The sequence below is a fragment of the Eleutherodactylus coqui genome, chromosome 5 (assembly GCF_035609145.1).
Source record: "Eleutherodactylus coqui strain aEleCoq1 chromosome 5, aEleCoq1.hap1, whole genome shotgun sequence".
NCBI classification, from domain to species: Eukaryota; Metazoa; Chordata; class Amphibia; order Anura; family Eleutherodactylidae; genus Eleutherodactylus; species Eleutherodactylus coqui.
Genome location: NC_089841.1, coordinates 162,004,688 through 162,023,910, shown reverse-complemented (window position 1 = coordinate 162,023,910; position 19,223 = coordinate 162,004,688). Strand labels below are relative to the sequence as shown.

The 19,223-nt window shown below is 46.3% G+C and overlaps 2 protein-coding genes across 2 annotated transcripts; both read right to left on the bottom strand.

The window, feature by feature from the left end:
* Positions 1-2,032: 2,032 nt before the first annotated feature.
* LOC136627986 (macrophage migration inhibitory factor-like) lies at positions 2,033-8,054 on the bottom strand. The gene is made up of 3 exons (XM_066603545.1): positions 7,849-8,054; positions 6,521-6,693; positions 2,033-2,187 (listed from the first exon to the last, which is right to left on the bottom strand). The coding sequence occupies exons 1-3, from the start codon at positions 7,954-7,956 to the stop codon at positions 2,109-2,111; spliced, it is 360 nt and encodes a 119-aa protein (XP_066459642.1). The 5' UTR covers positions 7,957-8,054; the 3' UTR covers positions 2,033-2,108.
* A 2,868-nt stretch (positions 8,055-10,922) lies between these two features.
* On the bottom strand, positions 10,923-14,752 carry LOC136627988 (macrophage migration inhibitory factor-like). The gene is made up of 3 exons (XM_066603546.1): positions 14,549-14,752; positions 12,751-12,923; positions 10,923-11,075 (listed from the first exon to the last, which is right to left on the bottom strand). The coding sequence occupies exons 1-3, from the start codon at positions 14,654-14,656 to the stop codon at positions 11,009-11,011; spliced, it is 348 nt and encodes a 115-aa protein (XP_066459643.1). The 5' UTR covers positions 14,657-14,752; the 3' UTR covers positions 10,923-11,008.
* Positions 14,753-19,223: the final 4,471 nt, after the last annotated feature.

Below are 19,223 nucleotides of genomic sequence, written 5' to 3'. Positions count from 1 at the left end.
GGCAGATGTTTTCTTCATCCCCTCAAGAATAAAGAATTCCCTACCGCAGCCGTCACGGATGAGAGCTGCAGTAGCGGATCCAGCTGCTGGCACCCCTTAATTGTTTTTCAGGGAAGGGCCTTAAATATAAACCCTTCCCTGAAAAACAACCCAAACTGGTGTAAAAAATTTTTAAAAAAACCATACTCACCTCTCTTCAGCTGCCGGGCTCAGCCGCGTCCTGTCTGCTCTGTGACCGGCTCTGCACTGAAGTTCTTTCAGCAGACAGGGAATTAAAATCCCCGCCTGCTGAAAGAGCTGCTTCTGATTGGCTGAGGCGCTCAGCCAATCACAGGCAGCTCTCGGCCATTCAATAAATGACAGGCGAGACAACCATACATCCATCTGTCCTCCGACAATAACCAAGGACAGACTGCATTGTGGGTGATCCAGTGAGCGACACAGAATAACTAGCAGTGACCACCACTCTGTGGCCCATCGGTTGTATAGACATCAAGGTCACCAAAGAGAAAAATGGCATTATGCGTATGGAAACTGTCAACCTTCACTATCAGAAAATCAATTGCTGTTCAGTGAAGCCTTCCAGGGGTTACACTATGCCAGTGTAGTCAGTAACTGTGACCCGATCTGTGGTAACATAGTATATGAGGCCGAAAAATGACATGTGTCCATCCAGTTCAGCCTATTACCCCCCAAATGTTGATCCAGAGGAAGGCAAATTTGGAAATTCAACTACTTATTACTAAATTGTGTGAAAATGATGAATAAGCCTCCAGCTCGGTGCTGCTTTATATAACACGTTATAGGCAGTTCCCCAAGATATGTATTCAGCCAGATCACTTTCTCTACAAGCATGGGTGAAACTATATAGAAACATGCCGTACATATAGTAGCTATGGGACAAATACTAAAAATACCCCAGGGGAACGTATTAAGGGCTGCATGTCATCTAATGGTTATGTCTAGACAAAATACATAAACTAGCCCTTAGATTTTGTAGTCACAATGTATAATCAGCAGGGATTCCCAATGGTTCAGGGGAACCTCAGAAAATGCTTCAACTCATGGAAAACCCCTAATGTGTAGGGACAGATAAAGCATCATATAATTCCTGCCCAGCGCTATAATGTGACTCCGGGCCCTTTTATACGGGACGTTTATCGGACGTGACAGCGCCCAACAGCCATCCCAGCGACAACTGCTTCTGTGCTTTTCTACAGGAGTGATGATCACTCAGTGAATGGGGGCGGACTGGGCCAGGATCGCTCCGGCCACCCACCTGCATTCACAGTATATAGGCAGTCGTTCATAGATGAATAATTGCCAATTGTTGTTCAACTTTTTATGTCTGCAGCAACTGAACGATAAGCTAATGAATTCTCAATTGACTTCAATCATTTACATTGATAACTGTTCAGATCCCTACGATTCAAGGAGAACCTGAATGTAGCGGTCTGTGTAAAAAGGCCGTTATTCATCTCTATGGGGCTATTAAAGAGAAGCTGAGTACAGCAATCAGCTATCTCCAGCAGTCCCATAGAGATAAATGGAGTGGTAGTGTACATGCTCACAGCCACCCCACTCATACTGGGGACATGAGACCCCCATACTCCTTACCAGTAGGGGTCCCAGCAGTCAGAGCCTCACTGAGCAGACATCTCCAGGTTCTATCTTGGGATAACCTTTTAATACCATAAGCATGTATAAGGCATTACACGGACACAGCCCTATAGCGTGCATTAGATGTCCTATTTCTCGTCTGTGATACGGACAGGAATAGGAAAATTCGATGACTTTACTCACGTATCATTGGTCCAGGTAAAGGCTATAATATGGCGGTGTGCTGCTTGTGAATTACAACGCACATACCTCAAACACGCTAATGTGCCGGAGGCCTTATATACTGAATGAGGGCTCCCATCTTCGCTTCCGCTTTGGTTCTCCTCGTAGTATAAATAGTGTAAAGAAGGGGCAGTATATACAAACACTGTAGTTGTCATATATACATAACACAAGTGAAGTGAATGTCTGTTTATTGAATAAAGTACAGTATAATCAGAGGAAGAATTAAAATCCACGGCAGGTATAAGTGGAAGTATTCCAAGGTGTTAAAGAGCAACTCCAGCAAAGGTAGAACCGTTCCAGCCAACATTACCTGCACTTACATCTATAAAGTTGATGTAAACCCTGAAAAAGACAAAGGAAATCATGTTAAAACAGCTACATAAATTGATATGAAAATCTCACTGCAACATCAGAGAGGGTACAGCTGGCATAGCGCTATGGCACTCAACCATGTGATCATGTATGAGGGAACCTGTCACAAAGGTATGAGCACCATAAACTAAGTTATGGCGCTCATACAGCATTGATTGCTATGGGAGTGTGCCACCAGTGGTCCGTCTGCATGGTCCGCACTAGCTTTCAGGGGTAACAGCGCTGGATTGGGGAGTCAGGTATGTATAAGAAATACCTCCCTGGCCTCCAGGGAACCTGCCGTATGGGCACCATTATTTAGTTCATAGTGCTCTTACCTGATGACAGGTTCCCTATAAATATGATGCCATCGTTATATATACTGACAATCCTGAACTCTGATCAGAGCACATCTAGGCAGCTTGGCAGGCAAGTGGTCAGAATCAGAGAGACGGTCCTGGATTCCTGGCACTGTCTTAGAACACAGTATGGCCAGGTGACCTTTGGCAGTGACAGCAGTTGTAGGACCAAGGATCCCTATGTAGCACTGCTACTTTGCACCCACATTGAGGCCAATAGAGTTGCGCTGTGAGGCACAGGTTGCCATGAATGCAGGTCGCAAATAGGGATGAGCGAGCATACTCGGAAAAGCACTACTCGCTCGAGTAATGTGCTTTATCTGAGTATCGCTGTGCTCGTCCCTGAAGATTCGGGTGCCGCTGCGGCTGACAGGTGAGTCGCAGCGGGGAGCAGGGGAGAGCGGGCGGGAGAGAGGGAGAGAAAGATCTCCCCTCCGTTCCTCCCTGCTCTCCCCTGCAGCTCCCCGCTCCGTGCCGGCACCCGAATCTTCAGGGACGAGCACAGCGATACTCGGATAAAGCCAATTACTCCAGCGAGTAGTGCTTTTCCGAGTATGCTCGCTCATCCCTAGTCGCAAACAATCAACTTCAGTGGGTTTTTTGCCATCTGAGATCATGACAAGCTACAATTCAGATTGCAACTCCACTGAGCTTAATGTATGTAAAGTTTCAGGGCTACACAGCTTTCCTTGATCGTGCAACCGCCGTGTTGTGGCTAAAGTATGCCATGCATGCCTAGTCTATATCCATGATCTTTATGCCTCTTTGATACGGGCGACAGTGATATAGCCACGATATCACAACTGTGCTGCATTCTATCATGGCGATACTGCGACTTTGCTGCGTTTTTGGTGTAGGTCTTATTTTGAAATAGAAGTCCTACTCCAAAAATAACCCCTAGCTGCATTACTTAAAAAAAAAATAATGTATATACATATACATACACACACACACACACATATATACACATTAACTACACACACACACATATACACATTAACTAACAGACGTGGTCCCGCTTCTCCTGCTCGTCTCTGGCGCTTCGGCATATGTGCTAGCAGTTCTCTCTTGCGAACACAAACTTACTTCCTGGCTACGAGGTTCATAAATTGCATCTCCAGGAAGCGAGGGCTCTGACTGGCTCTTGACCGTGGTTCAGCCAATTAATGCTGTTTGGCTGAGCCGCAGCACTCGAGAGCCAATGAAAGGGCTGTGATTGGTTCATTGAGCGCGGTCAGCACGTGTGCTGAGCTGGAGACAAGCAAAAGGACCGGGACCGCGTCTGTCAGGTAATGTGTGTGTGTGTGTGTATGTATGTATATACATTTTTTTTAAGTAATGCAACTATGGATTATTTTGGGGGTAGGGCTTATATTTCAAGTCCCCCTAAAAATCCCACTACATTAGGGTATGAGTTTCTTATGTTAAAGTAGCATCGCACTGCATGAAAACCACAATTTTTTGACATGTAAGGCTACTAAAATAAAGGCTCCATAGGGAAACATGGGAGAAAAAAACAAAACCGCAAATCGCAACACAATTTTTTTGTCGCAATGTCTACAAACCGCAAATGTGAAGTAAGCCACAGGAAAGCATGGGCTTCACATACATGAGATTTGTAGCACTGTTGCATTGCGAGAAAATTGCGCGATTTTGTTGCTCGTGTGAAAAGCAGCCTTTTATGCCAGGCTTCTCCACTACTGATTTCTGCCTGATGTGGCTGCATACTTGTATGGGCAATATTATAGCAGCAATTTCATGAACGCTATTACCTGGCTGGACTATTAGGCCGGCTGCACACGGCCGTGACGGGCTTCCTGGGTCCTGCATGACGCTTCAGCATGACGCGCCGCAGCGTCATGTGACACACCGGCCACGTCACAAGACACGCCCACAGCGTCACATGACGCAACGGCGGTAGGCGGAGAGGCGATTTCACGCTATCTTCCGCTGTGCTACATTGACTGCAATGGAAGCCGGCTGCGCGTACACCCGCGGCAAATAGAGCATGCCGCGGGTGAGGACGGGAGATTTCACGGTGCGAAATTCTGCGATGGAATTCCGCACCGTGAGCCTTGAGCTGTTAGGTTCAATAGAACCTAATAGCAGCGGGCAACGTGGCAGAAATCCATCCGTGGGAAGGAGGCCTTAAGATGATTGATTTTGTGTTTATGTTATTACAGTACTGGCATTTCCAATTGCCTACAACGCTTATAATTGTGCGCACACACAAAAAAACCAAAAAACACGCCTTAGGCTGGATTCAGACGAACGTATATCGGCTCGGTTTTCACGCCCAGCCGATATACGTTGTCTCTCTCTGCAGGGGAGGAGCCTGGAAATCCAGGAGCAGTGCTCTGAGCTCCCGCCCCCTCTCTGCCTTCTCTCTGCCCCTCTGCACTATTTGCAATGGGGAGAGGCGGGATGGGGGCGGGGCTAATTCACGGAACTTAGTCCCGCCCCGCTTTCTTTCATTGCAAATAGTGCAGAGGAGCGGAGATGGGGTGGAGAGGAGGCAGAGAGGGGGCGGGAGCTCAGTTCCTGCTCCTGGCTCTTCCATCCTCCCCCCCTGCAGATGAGGACACCGTATATCGGCTCGGCGTGAAAACAGAGCCGATATACGGTCGTCTGAATCCAGCCTTAAAGTTTTTATCTGATGAAACCCCCTGAATGATTGTCCGGAGAAGAAAAGTTGAGCTCTACAATGAACCAACAGATCTCCTCTATGTCCAGGTATGGAGATAAGGAATCAGATGTAGAGGTAGCTTTTAACAGGTTTATTCCAAAAGACAATTCAATAAGATTACAAAACACGACATATATATACTGTGCAACGCGTTTCGAACGCTACAAGTTACCTCCTTTCTTAAGCAACTAGCTGTATAGCTTCAGACAGATTTATAGGTCAACTACAACAAAGGTATGGCAGCTAGTAATTAGCGTATAATTGGTTTACCAATTGGCCATATATATATAATATTTCTGTTGTCGGCGTGGTGATGTGACCGTGCATCTAGGCGGCCCCATCCAATGGGTAAGCAAATGAAATTACTAATTGCCATACACAAGCATTTTAATACTATATTATATTGTAAAAGCAAATTATAGTTACAACTTCAGGCTGCATTCCCACGAACGTATATCGGCTCGGTTTTGACGCCGAGCCGATATACGTCGTCCTCGTCTGCAGGGGGAGGAGGATGGAAGAGCCAGCTGCATCTGTAAAAGTCCTATCTTTCAAAGGAATACATTATTTACCTCGCACGATGAACGTCATCAGAAAAAAATCTATAAAGAATGCTGGAAATGTGCTTTTTTGCTCACCCTGTCTCCAAGAAGAAAAAGCAATAAAAAGTGATAAAACAGTTGTATGTATTCCAAAATGGTACGAATGCAAACTACAGGACGTCCCACAAGAAATGAGTCCTCGCACAACTATGTCGACGAAAAAATAAAAGCTATTCGGCGCAGAAGGTGGCGGCAGGAAATAATGAAAAATATATATCTTTGAAAAAAAAATTTATACAGCAAAAAAAAAAAATAAATATATATATAAGTTTGATATCCTAGTAATCGTACTGACCCATAGAGTAAAGTTATCATGGCATTTCTGTTGCAGTTTGTGCGCCATAGAAACAAGACGCACTGAAAGATGGTGGAATTTCATTTTTTTTCCCATTTCTCTCCACTTAGAATTTTTTTTTAAGTTTTTCAGTACATTATATTGTACCATTGAAACATATAACTCGTCCTGCAAAAAAAACAAGCCCTCATACAGCTACGTCGATGGATAAATGAAGGAGTTATGATTTTTCAAAAGGGAGGAATTAAAAAACAAAAATGGAAAAACGAAAAAAAAAAAAGCTTAGTCACCGAGGGGTTAAATGCACTCCATTTCAGCTTCTGCAGCAGCATCATTCAATGGGTGTGGATGGTCAATCTGTACAGATATACACAAGACTTGCCTGTCAGGGGGGATTCGCAGCTGTTTGTTCAGAAACTCGCACAGGATCTTGGAGTAGTTTTCGTTGCGTGGACCACCCGTTTTTCCAATGCTGCGCAGACTGCACAGGGCGCAGGGGTCTTTTGTATCACCAAAGGTAAGTTGTTGATCAGGGTGAATCATCACTGCAATAGACTACAGAAGAGATAGACACAATATACAGTAACTATAGCAGTGCACAACCAGTGCTGACAGATTTACAGCTTAGGGGCTTATTCACATGAATGCATTTGCGCGCAGTATACACAGTGAATAGACACATTGTTCACATGAGCGTCATTTTTGTGAATTTCGTGCACACAAAATAATATGCAGGCTGGGTTCATACGGGCGTAAGCGCATATATGTGCACATTTACGTGATGGGTTTTGCGTTCTTGCACACGTGTGCATATTTTGCTGTATATTTTTTACGCTCATAGCCTTTTTTGCCGGCATATACGTTTTTATTCAGTTTTTTTCTAGAGGCAAGATTAGCAATTTACAATTAACTTTTTCTTCTGTCTCATTACAAACACGGTGATACCAGATTCTTAATGACATTGTTTTGTACATAGTAAAGGGAGAGTTTAAACCTTGTTACTTTCACTTTTCTAACTTTATGTTTTTTCTCCACTGTGAGACTTCAATATCTCTACTTTTGAGACTTATCACACACTGCTATACGTCTGTATTGCAGTGTATTATACTGCCTATGAAGCTCAGCTAAACACTGAGCCTCATAGGCCTCTGCACATGGCAGACCCAGAGGTCATCTTTAAGCCTGCAGGTGACGTGTCACTCATCGGGACCCGGTGATCGCATCTTGGGGTCCGATAGGTGACAGAAACAGATCATCCTTCTGTCAGCCTTTTACATGAGGCAGTCGTATTGACCGCAGCATGTAAACAGTTAAACTGTGGGGTTCGGACATTGCTCTTGTCCTAGCTGTATGAGCACCTGCTTCTACTGGCACGGCAGCGCAGTAAAAAGGTGCATGCATCAGTATGAGGCCCCTTAACAGCAGTCGTCAAAAGGCATATGGGCGGTCATTAGGGGGTTAAGCAATCATATTCCAACATATTCTTATTAACCTAATCAAATCCAGTAATATGGTGGAAATGTATTCTTGTTAATAAAAATGAGAATTCTGCCTCTTCCTAAACATTACTGTGAGCATTACTTCTATCCAGTACTTGGTACCACTACTAGAGGCAGGCAGACTGTACCTGAAATAACTACATAATCCCATTTGTTCTGAAACATTAATTGTTATATACAATCTACTTGGTAAATTCCTCCCATTTCTTACCTTAGTTGGTACATCCATGGCCTGTACTAGTAGCTGGCCCAGATCAGACATGAAGGTCTGGGGGATCGCGCTCTGGCATATGTTAGTGTGCAGGGTGAAGATGGGCATGATGATGGAAGAGGAGAACGAATACAGAGAAGCCAAGGAGGTTCTTCTCAGTCTTGTATACAAAGTGATAGTAAATCAGCCTTTCGAGCTGAGCCTCTCTGCAGCGCCTCTTTGCCACACTCAGTAGTTACTAATTAACTCACATGATTTTTACTCAAATCTGTTTTCATGGTCTGAATATGAACCGCTGTTCTGGCAGCACAACAAGAACATCTTTGTGATAAGCAAAACTACTGTAGAGAACCAGACTATCAATGGCGTAACAATCGGGGCTGCAGAGCTTGCAAGCATATTGAACCGGAGTCTTAAATGGGCTTTCCGGTTACTGGACAACATGCCACCTTTTAGTGCCCACTGCGCTGAAATAAGAGTAAAAGCAATATTTAGGCCGTTCCCTTTCAATGCACCCTTGCTGCACTGTGTGCCATCTCCCAGAACTCCTGGCATCATGCTGCATAGGATTTGAACGCTGATGCCAGGAGAAGAAGTGGCGATGCCGCAGCGGTCACTGGATTTATGGTGACATAATCTGTCACAACAAACACTGGAACCACAGCGGGGCTGCAGTACTAGATCAGGACAGCTCCTCTCCTTATTTTAGCACAGGGGGCACTATCTAACGTACTAAAAAAAAAAAATCTAAGTGGAGGGAAATGGGAAAAAAACCGACACAATTCTACCATCTTTGGGGAGGAGGGGGGGGGGGGGGGTGTCTTGTTTCTATGGTGTACACACTGCAGCACAAATGACAAGATAACTTCATTCTATGGGTCAGTATAATTATGTAGTTTTTTGTTGTACATTTAAAAAAAATATAAGTAAAATATCTTTGGGAAGCATAAAATTATTTTCTGACTCCATCTTCTGATAACCATAGCTCTATTTTTCCGTTGACATACCATTGTTGTGTGAAGGCTCAATTTTTTGGCGGAATGTCGTGTACTTTCTACAATACCATTTTGTAGTGCGCATGACTTTACATATTTTTTCTTGAAAAAAAAAAGTGATTAATAACATTTTTTTTTTTTTGGTCCCCAATTTGGGACTTGAACTTGCGATCCTTTCATTGCTCTAGTTATGGTTAAAAGTATAGCCTATTGTTTTTACACTGGACGATTGTCATTTCCACGAGTTGGTGATGTCATCACCAGCTCGTTTGTGCAGCTTGTTTACACAGATTGATCACTGTTCAACGAGACTCATTCACTTCTTCCTCACCTTCCCATGTAAAACACCGTACAAGAAGTGTTTAAGACGCAACGACAAGTGAACGAGCAGCGAGGATTCAGTCCTGCGGAGACTGGACGGACGAGAAGCGGACAATTCTTGTTCGGTCGTGGGCTCACGGTTAGACTGAACGATCGGCACTTTTTGAACACTAATCGTTCCATCTAAACGCCATTCATCCATTCTCTAGTTATATAGAAGAGCGTGAGGCGGTCCCAGGCGAGTCCATGCCACGACAAACAGAACAATCTGGTCAGAAACACACAAAATGAAGGGTGAACTACGGCCTCGGTCAGACGAGTGAGCTTTTTCTGTGCGCAAAATGAACGCTTCTAAAAGAACCGATGGGTGCCTAGACAAGCGTTCATATGTGCGGAATTAGGGGCACAAAACGCAGCGCACCTAAGATAGATAAGGCATGCACTATCTGTGGTGCGCAACGGCAGGGCTTTCCATAGACTCCTATGGGAGGAAGAGTTAATGAAAACTCCTGCGCACGGAGTGGCTTCCCCTGCTGCTTACAGAAGGACCAGAAGCACCTGGGGGGGGGGGGGGGGGGGGGGGGGGGGGGTTAATTAACCCTTTGCCCTGCTCTATCTCTTGTGCTTTATGGGAAACCCCCCCATAGCTCCCCTCACTCTCCATGCTTTGGGGAAATCCCAAAGCCCTGCGGGGCTTCTTTCTCTCCTCCTGGAGTAGCTGCACTTCTCCAAGCGCAGCAGCTCCAGTGAATGGGCAATGTTTCGTGTGATGCGCACATGAAACGTTGCCCGTTCACATGTTTTCAGCACACACTAGCAGCCTTAGGATGCCCACCCACTAGCGTTTTTTTACTGCGAAATTCGCAGCGTTTTTTTTTTCTGCAGGGGTCTTTGGGCTATGGGACATGCAAAGCTAAAATCGCGATCGCGCAAAATCACGATATCGCGGTAAATCGCGATTTTGCGCGATCGCAATTTTTACATTACAAGTCCCATAGACCCCCTGCAGAAGAAAAAACCTGCGAATTTTGCAGTGAAAAAAAAAACGCCAGTGGGTGGGCACCCTAAAGGTGTATTTCTCCACATTAAACAGGCTACTGCTTTTCATCATCAGTAAAGCTATAAAACAGACATGCCTTTACTGTAATTGTTTTAGAGCATCCATTAAACAGGGTCTTGGAGGAGACAACAGATCTAGAGTAGGTGAAGTGTTACAGCTATGATCTGCCCTTTCACTATGGAGCCCTGCACACATGGCAAATATACAAACGGTATCCTTTATCACATGAGTATCTTGTATAGGCACAGATCTGTCAATCAACATGGAGGTGAGGAGAAGGGTGTGCGGGCGGCTCTCCTCCGGTAGATTTTACCACGCCGTCACTAGGCGATCATGTGGAACACGCAACCTTTCTGTAATGTTAATTGCGGAAGGGCCGTGGGTCGGATGGCTTTCATAGACTTCAATGGAAGCCATCTGAGTGGAATGCCCTGAAAAATAGAGCACGGTGCAATTTTTCCTCCATGAGCGGAAAATTGAAATAGATTTCCACTTGTGTGCAGGAAATAGCACTTTTCCATTGCATGCTATGGGCAGTATTAGCTGCGGAATCTGGAGGTGGACGTCCGTTCTGGATTCCGCAATGCAAATTTGCCTGTGTGCAGGTGGCCTTAAACACATACTAAATGTTGTAATGAAGAACCGTAAACCAGAGACTCAGAATCACAGGTGAAGGTAACAGACTGACGCAAAACCGATTTCTTTTACGGTATTTATTATGGAATGTATGGCACAGACATAACATTTATACGGCTGCGGTACGGAAGTCATCTGCTGGCCACGGTTAGGCGAAGGTAGATTTGTTCCAGCCCACGTTACTTGGATTCAAGTCCACAAAATTGAAGTAAACCCTGTAAATGAAGAGACTGTGAGCTTCAGACATACGGGAGGGTAACCACCCCATCCATCACCTAACAACCTACAGCTGAACCACGTGGCGGTATAGGGGGAATAATACCGTAAGCAGTATCTAAAATACGAGGGACTATTGTGAAACCATTCTATACTAGAATAATGAAGGATATTGTAAAAGTTACGTCCTACAATAACATCAGGCCACCCAGCTGTTTCTCCCCAAAATTCCTCCTGTTGAAGTTTTGCATTCTAGAATTCCCAAAGAAATATAGAAATGCTACTCAGTTCAAATCTCCCTCGGTTTGAAATTAATGGGAGCTTGGCTTGCAATACCAAGCCGGGCCACTGCAATAGGAAAGGCGCTGTCTGCTTCCTGCAGAAATCAGCTCAGTGCGGGAGCATAGCGGTCCAGTGAACAGCTAATCAGTAGGTGTCTTGGAGAACAGAACCCTAAAACCCACCAGTCTACTATTCCAGCCATCCTGCGGACCTGCCATCAAGACTTTAAGAACCCTATAAAACCGCATCTTTATTTGATCCAAGGGCTTTTAGCTCCAGCACTATGCTAAGACCAGGAGCCTATTCTGCAGCCTGATACTCATCAAGTTATTTTTTTCTTTATATGCTCAGTGCAATAGATATGCTGTTTAACCCCTTATGGGCGTGGACTTTTTTACATTTCCATTTTTTCCTTAAAAACCTAACTCTTATTTATCCATCCATGTAGTTGTCTGAGGGCTTGCATTCTGTGGGACAAGTCGTTTTTTTTTTTACAATTATACTATTTAATGTACCATATAATGGAATGAAAAACTTGAAAAAAAAATTCTAAGTGGAGTGAAGTTAAAAAGAAAAAAAAAAATGCAATTCTGCTATCTTTGGGGGGGGGGGGGGTGTCTGGTTCTTTGGTGTAAACGCTGCAGCAAAAGTGACACATAACTTCATTCTATGGCTCAGTAAGAGTATGATGATACAAGAATTTATTTTTTTTGGCTGTACTAATTTTGAAAAATACAATTTTTTGGGGAAAAAAATAAAATTATTCGAATTTTACGAAAAGCTTGGCTCGAATAACGCGGACCCGAGCATTTGGGCGCTCGCTCATCTCTAGTTGTAACAATACGGTTGTGTGGAGGAGCCCGTGGCTGAGTTAAGCCTCGTGTCCACGGGCGGATTTTTGCTGCAGAATCCGGATGCTATGGAAAAATTATTCTTCATGTACACGAGTGGAAACCAACTGCGGTGGATGAAAAATAAGACAAAATGCTGCATGCTCCATTTTATTGTGGTTCCCACACAGACGGCTTCCATTGCAGTCAATGGAAGCCGTCCGATCCGCGGTTCGTACTCAGTTGACACCGCGGATCAACACATTAAAAAAAAAAAAGAAGTTTCTACTGTGCTTCTGCACGAGCCGGTACTTTCGCACACATCTGCACTACAGAAGAGAGAAGACCCGGACAGGTAAGCAGGGTCACCGGCTGTGGGCACAGGCAGATTCTATGCTGGATTCCCCATGCAGAATCCACGTCTGCCCGTAGGCATGAGGCCTAACTCTACCTGCGGGCACTGTTCTACAGAAATAAGAAAGAATGGAGCAGCTGCGCCCCAAGCGTGGGAGCTCAGGAAGGGTATGTGTTGTGGATCATGTATAATAAACCCCGACTCTACCTGTTGGGAGAGATATGCAGCTCCTTGGTCAGAGTATCACTCAGTAGGTTAGTGTAGGTCTTGTTCTGTGACCCCCCAATCTTGCCGATGCTCTTCAGGCTGCAGAGGGCGCAGGGTTCTGTGGTGCCCCCGAAGCTCATCATCTGATCGGGCATGATGTGCACCGCAATGTACTGGGGGAGCAAGAACAGTCAATCAGTGGGGAAATAGAAAAACAATAAATCACCAAAATAACACAACACATATAGATTAGGAATCCGAGAGCCGGGCGTGAGGAGGCTGCCGGGCACAGGGTTATCAGGGCTGAACGGGCATACTGTCTTATGAGAGCACAACTGCACCTGGAGCTGCACACCCCTTTAAGGGCGGGTCACACTGGTGATTTGCCTCCATTGAGATTTTCCATCTTTCTGTTCTGTTTTTGGAGCCGAGAAATGGAGTTAAATCTGAAATAAAGGTTTTCGTTTTTCCCCATCAATTTCAAGGGGTTTTTGAAAGAAACCGAATGCTTTCAGGTTGTTTCCGTTCAGTTTCAGCTTTTTTACTAAACACACAATACCCCGGTGGCTTCAGTTCCGTTTTGCTTTCTGTTCTGGGAACAATCCGCTGCTGTATTTTCTGTCTTTAAACTGGATTAACCCCTTAAGGCCCAGAAACTATTTAGGGATTTTGCCCATGTGGTGCTTTTACTGCACTTTTTTCCCCCCTTTAGCTGCGCTAAATTTTTCACTGAAGTTTTTTAGTCTTATTGGGGTAAAAAGCTAAAAAAAAAAAAATAAACACATTTATGGTAAAATACTGTACAGGATTGGATTCTATATTGTTTCTGACATTTTGATATATAATGTGTATAGTTTGGGATTACAGGGCGCATACAGTGACGGTTTTGGTTGGAGTCATGTCCTTTTTGTATATGTAGAGCTAGGTAAAGTCGCCTGGTGCGAGCACCGAGTCCTGACTGACATTGTGGCATTTTATTGGCAGACTGTTTTTGCGGGATGGTTTGCCATTGCCTTCACCAGTCATCTTTACCCCTCAGCAAGCTGGGCACTCATTTTACCAACCTCAGAAGGATGCAAGGCCGAGTCAACTTTGAGCCGGCTACCTGAACCACGCGGGGATTGAACCCGCAACCTTCAGGTCATGAGGAGCGAGAGCTTAGGATTGCCTTTGCTGCCTTAACACTCTGTGCTCATTGCCATACAGCTACATACATGTAAATCTGCAGCATGTCATATACAGCGCAGGATACACTGCAGGATCCACCTCTTCTAATGAGGGGGTGACGTCCGCACCAAAATCTGCATTAGAATCCACACTGAACGCAGTTTTTGCTGCAGGTTTCCCGCTGTGGCTCTGCAGATCTGTGATCACTCTGCACAGGGCCTCCCGTGTGAACACGGCCATAGAGGGTGGGACTATAATCCTTGTAACCCGCTATTTATGGTAAAACTGGGGCATTTAAGAGGAAATCCCTTTTATAACGAAGAGCTCTGATATCATTGGGGTTCCATTCACTGCTCATACAAGATCTGTTTGCTGTCAGTGGGCTGAAGCCTTCGCATTCTGCCCTCTGGTGACAAGTGGCTGTAACTGCAGTCTATCACGTTACAATGGATGAGTGCAGGCTGCCAGGACATGGGTGTGTACGGCTGTATATATGTATGTGCGATGCTAGAAGGGGCTGTTACATGATACCACCCGGCGGGGGGACGGTCACCCATGTGATTATGTCCGGCTGCTGTCAGCGCGGCCTGCCTCCGCACTACGGGCTCCCGCTACCCTCCGGGATTCTCACCTCAGCCGGCTTGCCAGTCGCCTTAGCGATTTGCTCGGTCAGGCTGCACAGGAAGGTCTCGGGGATGGCATCCCGGGGGACGTTGGTAAACAGCTCGAAGGTGGGCATGATATCTCCGTGTGGTGGCGGGCGGCTGAGGTTAAGGCAGGCCGATATAGAACACGTGTGCCCACAAAGGGTCAGCCAATCCGGAGACGCGGCTCCCCCTGCTGGACAGAGCGAGAGTAGCAGCGTCTTGCTGTGTTGTAATAGCGGCAGCCTCACAGGCCCGGCTATAAACTGTGAGATGGCGCCGTCACGTCTCGCTGGATGCTAGTCGTGAATCACTGCGTATATCTGTGCCCGCACATGTCCTTATCTCCCTCCTGCAGGCCTCCGCAGGAAGAGGGAAGTTTGTAATAAAGAAGAGATTATACGAGGGATACGGCATATACTGCGCTGGGAAATAAGCTCCGAGCTTGAGGCAGTGCTGCCCGGCTCCTATACTCATGGAGCCCCAACAGGTCATGTTTTCAGGATTTCCTCAGTGTTGCACAGGTGATGTAATTATTGTCAGCGCCTCAGACATTGCCACAGGTGTTCTTACTATAGGAGATCCTGAAAACATGACCTGTTGGGGGTCCGTGAGGACTGGAGTTGGGAGACACTGGCCTGAGGCATAAGATGGAGAACTGCTACATATGGAGTCTCCTTCAGGAGTGTTCCCATCTTATAAAGTGGGGGCTGACAGCGGTCCTGAGGATGGAGGGCGGCAGTGCTGCCTCCCCTTCACTGGCTGGTTTTCGCTCCATGCACTCCCACTGTATCAGGAATCGCAGCGCAGCCCCAGGCAAGTAAATGGGGCTGCCTGCAATTCCCGACACAGCCAGGTGGCCGGGGGCGGCGCTTGCAGGAAAAACAGGCCAAATGCATACAGGCAGATTTGTACTGCGGTATACGGGTTCCTAAGCAATAACCCTCCATAGCTGCTATGGAAGAATGTTTCTTCCTGCACACGAGCGGAAACCACTTGCTTTTTCGGCTCGCGGATGAAAAAATCACAGCATGCACCATCTCCTTGCGGCTCCGCATGGACGGCTTCTACGGGAAAAGCAGTGGTTTATACATATATTTAACCGCCTAAGAGTGCTTTCACACGTGTATTACAGGGTCAGATGCATAAAAGCGCTGCACAAGAACGCAGCGTATAAACACAAGTGCACGTGTTTTTGCGCAGTGTATTTTTGCGTTCCATACCTTCACAGGAGCGAGACGTATTCACACTTGTGAGAGCGTGACGTAATTGCGCTCTGAGTGGAGCTATCATGTCCTCTTGTTCGTGGATCCACACTGCTTACTGTACTTTTTTTGCGCTGCCGGGCCTGTTTACATCGGCGCGGGACACACCTGCGCCATATTTGAACAGGCAGGACAGCCTACCTAGTTCCTTGTGCTATTGATTAACACAGAGATATTGCACAGTTCAGTGTGCGGTTTTGTTCGTGACAAATGCGCATTTCCCCCCTATAGGCTCCTATAGGGCCTCGGGTGCGCAAATGTGCACAAAAATAGAGCATGTTGCATATTTTTTCGCCCAACGGAAATGCGAGGGAAATCAATGGGTTTTAATGAATGCGGTTTGCAGGCGTGATTTTGTGCGCACTCAAAATCACCCGCGTGAAAGAGACCCATAAAACAGTATCTCGGGACGTAAATACGCACAAAGATAAGACATGTCGCAATGTTTTCACATGACTGAAATACGCTGCGATGATACGCAAATCTGAATGAACCCATTGAAATCAGCGGGCTCTATTCATTGGCACTATGCACTCAAAAAAGGCAAGCGAAAATCCGCGGCGTTTATATACTTGTGTGAATGAGGCCAAAGCCAGCATGGGGGCCCCTACGTTGTCCGGACCGATCATAGAGTCATGGCGTGTCCCATCAGTGTTACCTTATAAGATGGGATACCCCGAAATGCTGCAGAATGGGAAGAGGCAGATCGGGCGGCACCAAGTGACCACATTACTTAGGCCGCCTGTACACGGGCATATTTACATTGCCGAATCCAGGCGACCGTCTCCAGGTCCCGCAGCAAATACTGTCCATAGCATGTTATGGGAAAGCGATTTTTTTTTCCTGCACACAAGTGGAAATCGTTCTGCTCACAAAGGAAGAAAAATTGCAGCTTGTTCTATTTTAGTGTGGAAGTCGATGGAAGCCGTCCGACCCACGGCCCGTGTGCAGGACCTTTGTCATTGCCTAGTGATGGCACGGGAAAATCTGTACTGCGCATGTCCGTCAGCGAGCTGTTCAGACCATGCGCAGTACAGAAAGAGATAAGGAAAGGCAGGTACATAGGGGCACCGGCTGGGCACAGGGTCGGATTCCGGTGCGGGATCCCGCCGATCCTACCTGATTGTGTGCAGCCAGACTAAAAGGGGTTTTCCAGGGAGAATACTATTTATGACCGATCCCCTCAGAATAGGTCATCAATAGTTGATTAGCTGGAGTCCATCCCTCGGGACCCCGACTGATCAGCTGATTGTGCGTCCACTGACAGGGCCACAAATACACAGAGGTCGGAGCGTAAATTCAAATTCCATCTTTGTCGCCACCACTAGGGTTATCAGTGCATACAGCTACTCTTCAATTCAATGGTAGCTGCAAAAATGTGAGATAGCAGAGGCTGTAGGAAAATGCCATGACTCCATGCCAAGAAGCTGTGCCCCTCGCCCCACAGTTATGGCATGACTGCCCTTTATGCTCAGGGCTCCACTTTATTTCTTTCACTTGTCTGTTATGTAATAGCAGCTATATACTTGCATTGGCATTCTAAGGTTGCGCTCACACAGGGCTGATTTCCGTAGTGGACATTCCATTGCAGAACAGCTGCAGAATGCCTGCTTGCTTTGAAACGGGTTTCATTGAGAATTCCTGTGTGGAATTCACCCCCTCATTGAAAAGGGGTAAATTCTGCAGCGTGGATGGCGACATAATTGACGTTACAGATATGAATTGCGCAAGTCAGTTTCCGCACGGGTTTTGTGCAGGTTATTTTTGCAGTTTGTGGACGAGATTTTCAAAATCGTACAGAGGGTTTGCCCGGAAATTTCGCGACCATTCCGCTCTGTGTGAACCCAGCCGTAGGCCTCCTGCCCACGGGCGGATATGTGCTGCAGAATCTGCGGCGGGCGTCCCCACCGCGACAACTTGGGGGAAAAAAATCTGTACTGCGACAGTGAGCTGCCAGGTCGATCCGCAGTACAGAAACGAAGCCGACAAAGAAGGGACGCGCGGACACCGCTGCAGCCAGAGCCGGATTCTGCGGCGGGGTTCCTCCGGATATTTGTAAAAGAATTGCTGCAAGCTACTGAATGACGACATCAATGAGGTCATGTAAGAAGTGTCTCTAATCAGGGGTGTAGAGATAGTGGTCACATCCAGTTCAGAGTTTTTAGGGGGCTTCTGCAAAAGAACATCTGCAGCATTTACACTCCAAGTAATGTGGATGAGATTTGTAAAATCTCGCCCACATGGTGCGGAAAAGTTCTGCATGGAATCCGCAGTGGAGCTGACATACACTGGGGATCAGCGGTGGATTCGCTGTGGGCGTATTCAGATGAGTGCGTCCAATTTTAGTCCGTGAAAAATTGACCAATTTTAATCCACGTGTATGTCCGTGTTACGTCTGTATGTGTTGTGTATCTGATTTTTAATTCTGTTTGCCCTCTTTTTTTTTTTTCTCGTGCACAAAAAAAAAATGGAAGCTGGAGCAGTTTGTTTTCTAGCATTGCTTAGCAGTGATCTGTGACAAACAGAACGCACACCGATGCCACCCGTGTGCACTATGTATTATTTTGTACACCCATTTACTTGAGTGAGTGATGGACAACTGAGACATTGAACCAGAATAGGACATGCTGCCATTTTTTTCACATAGAACAGTGGTGTGTGTAGAATAAGCACATATTTGCATAACCCCTAAAAGGTCAGGCCTCAATCACACGGGCACATCGGCACCCGTACACCGGCGCCGATGCGCCCGTGTGACTGACACCAGCAGATGGACGTACCTGAGAACGGCCGTCTCTCTGCAGCGCTGGGAGGAAGAACATGTGACCGGCTCCATTGCCGGTCATATGTTCTATGATCAGCGCTGTTGAGAGACGGCCGTCTTCAGGTACGCCCGTCTTCTAACTGTCATTCACACGGGCGCATCGGCACCGGTGTTTACGGGTGCCAATGTGCCCGTGTGATTGAGGCCTCAGTGTGTTGTCGCCTGTGTGAATAAGCTTGTAGACACAATGTCAAATACATAAAGCCAGTTCACACTTAAATTACTGGATTTCCTGGAAGTGAACCAACCATAGTATGACCACACGCATGAACCTTAAGGGTGCTTATGTAGGAGTCTCCTCTGGGCTACTCTTACATATGGATACCCCTTATTCCCTCATAGGGAGAATTGTCTATATTTGATGCATATTGTCTGGTTTACGGGTGTTGTGCCTTTAAGAAGGTCGGACGCCCCGGGACATTTGAAGCGGAACAAGAAGTTGGTACCAACTTGGACCAGAGGAAGCTGCTGTAGCTGGTAAGCAGTAATGTTGCTCCAACACTCCTAAGACGTAGTGGTAGAACCCAGATGACGCTGAAGAGTTAGCGACATTCCGGTGGTCAACTTATCAAA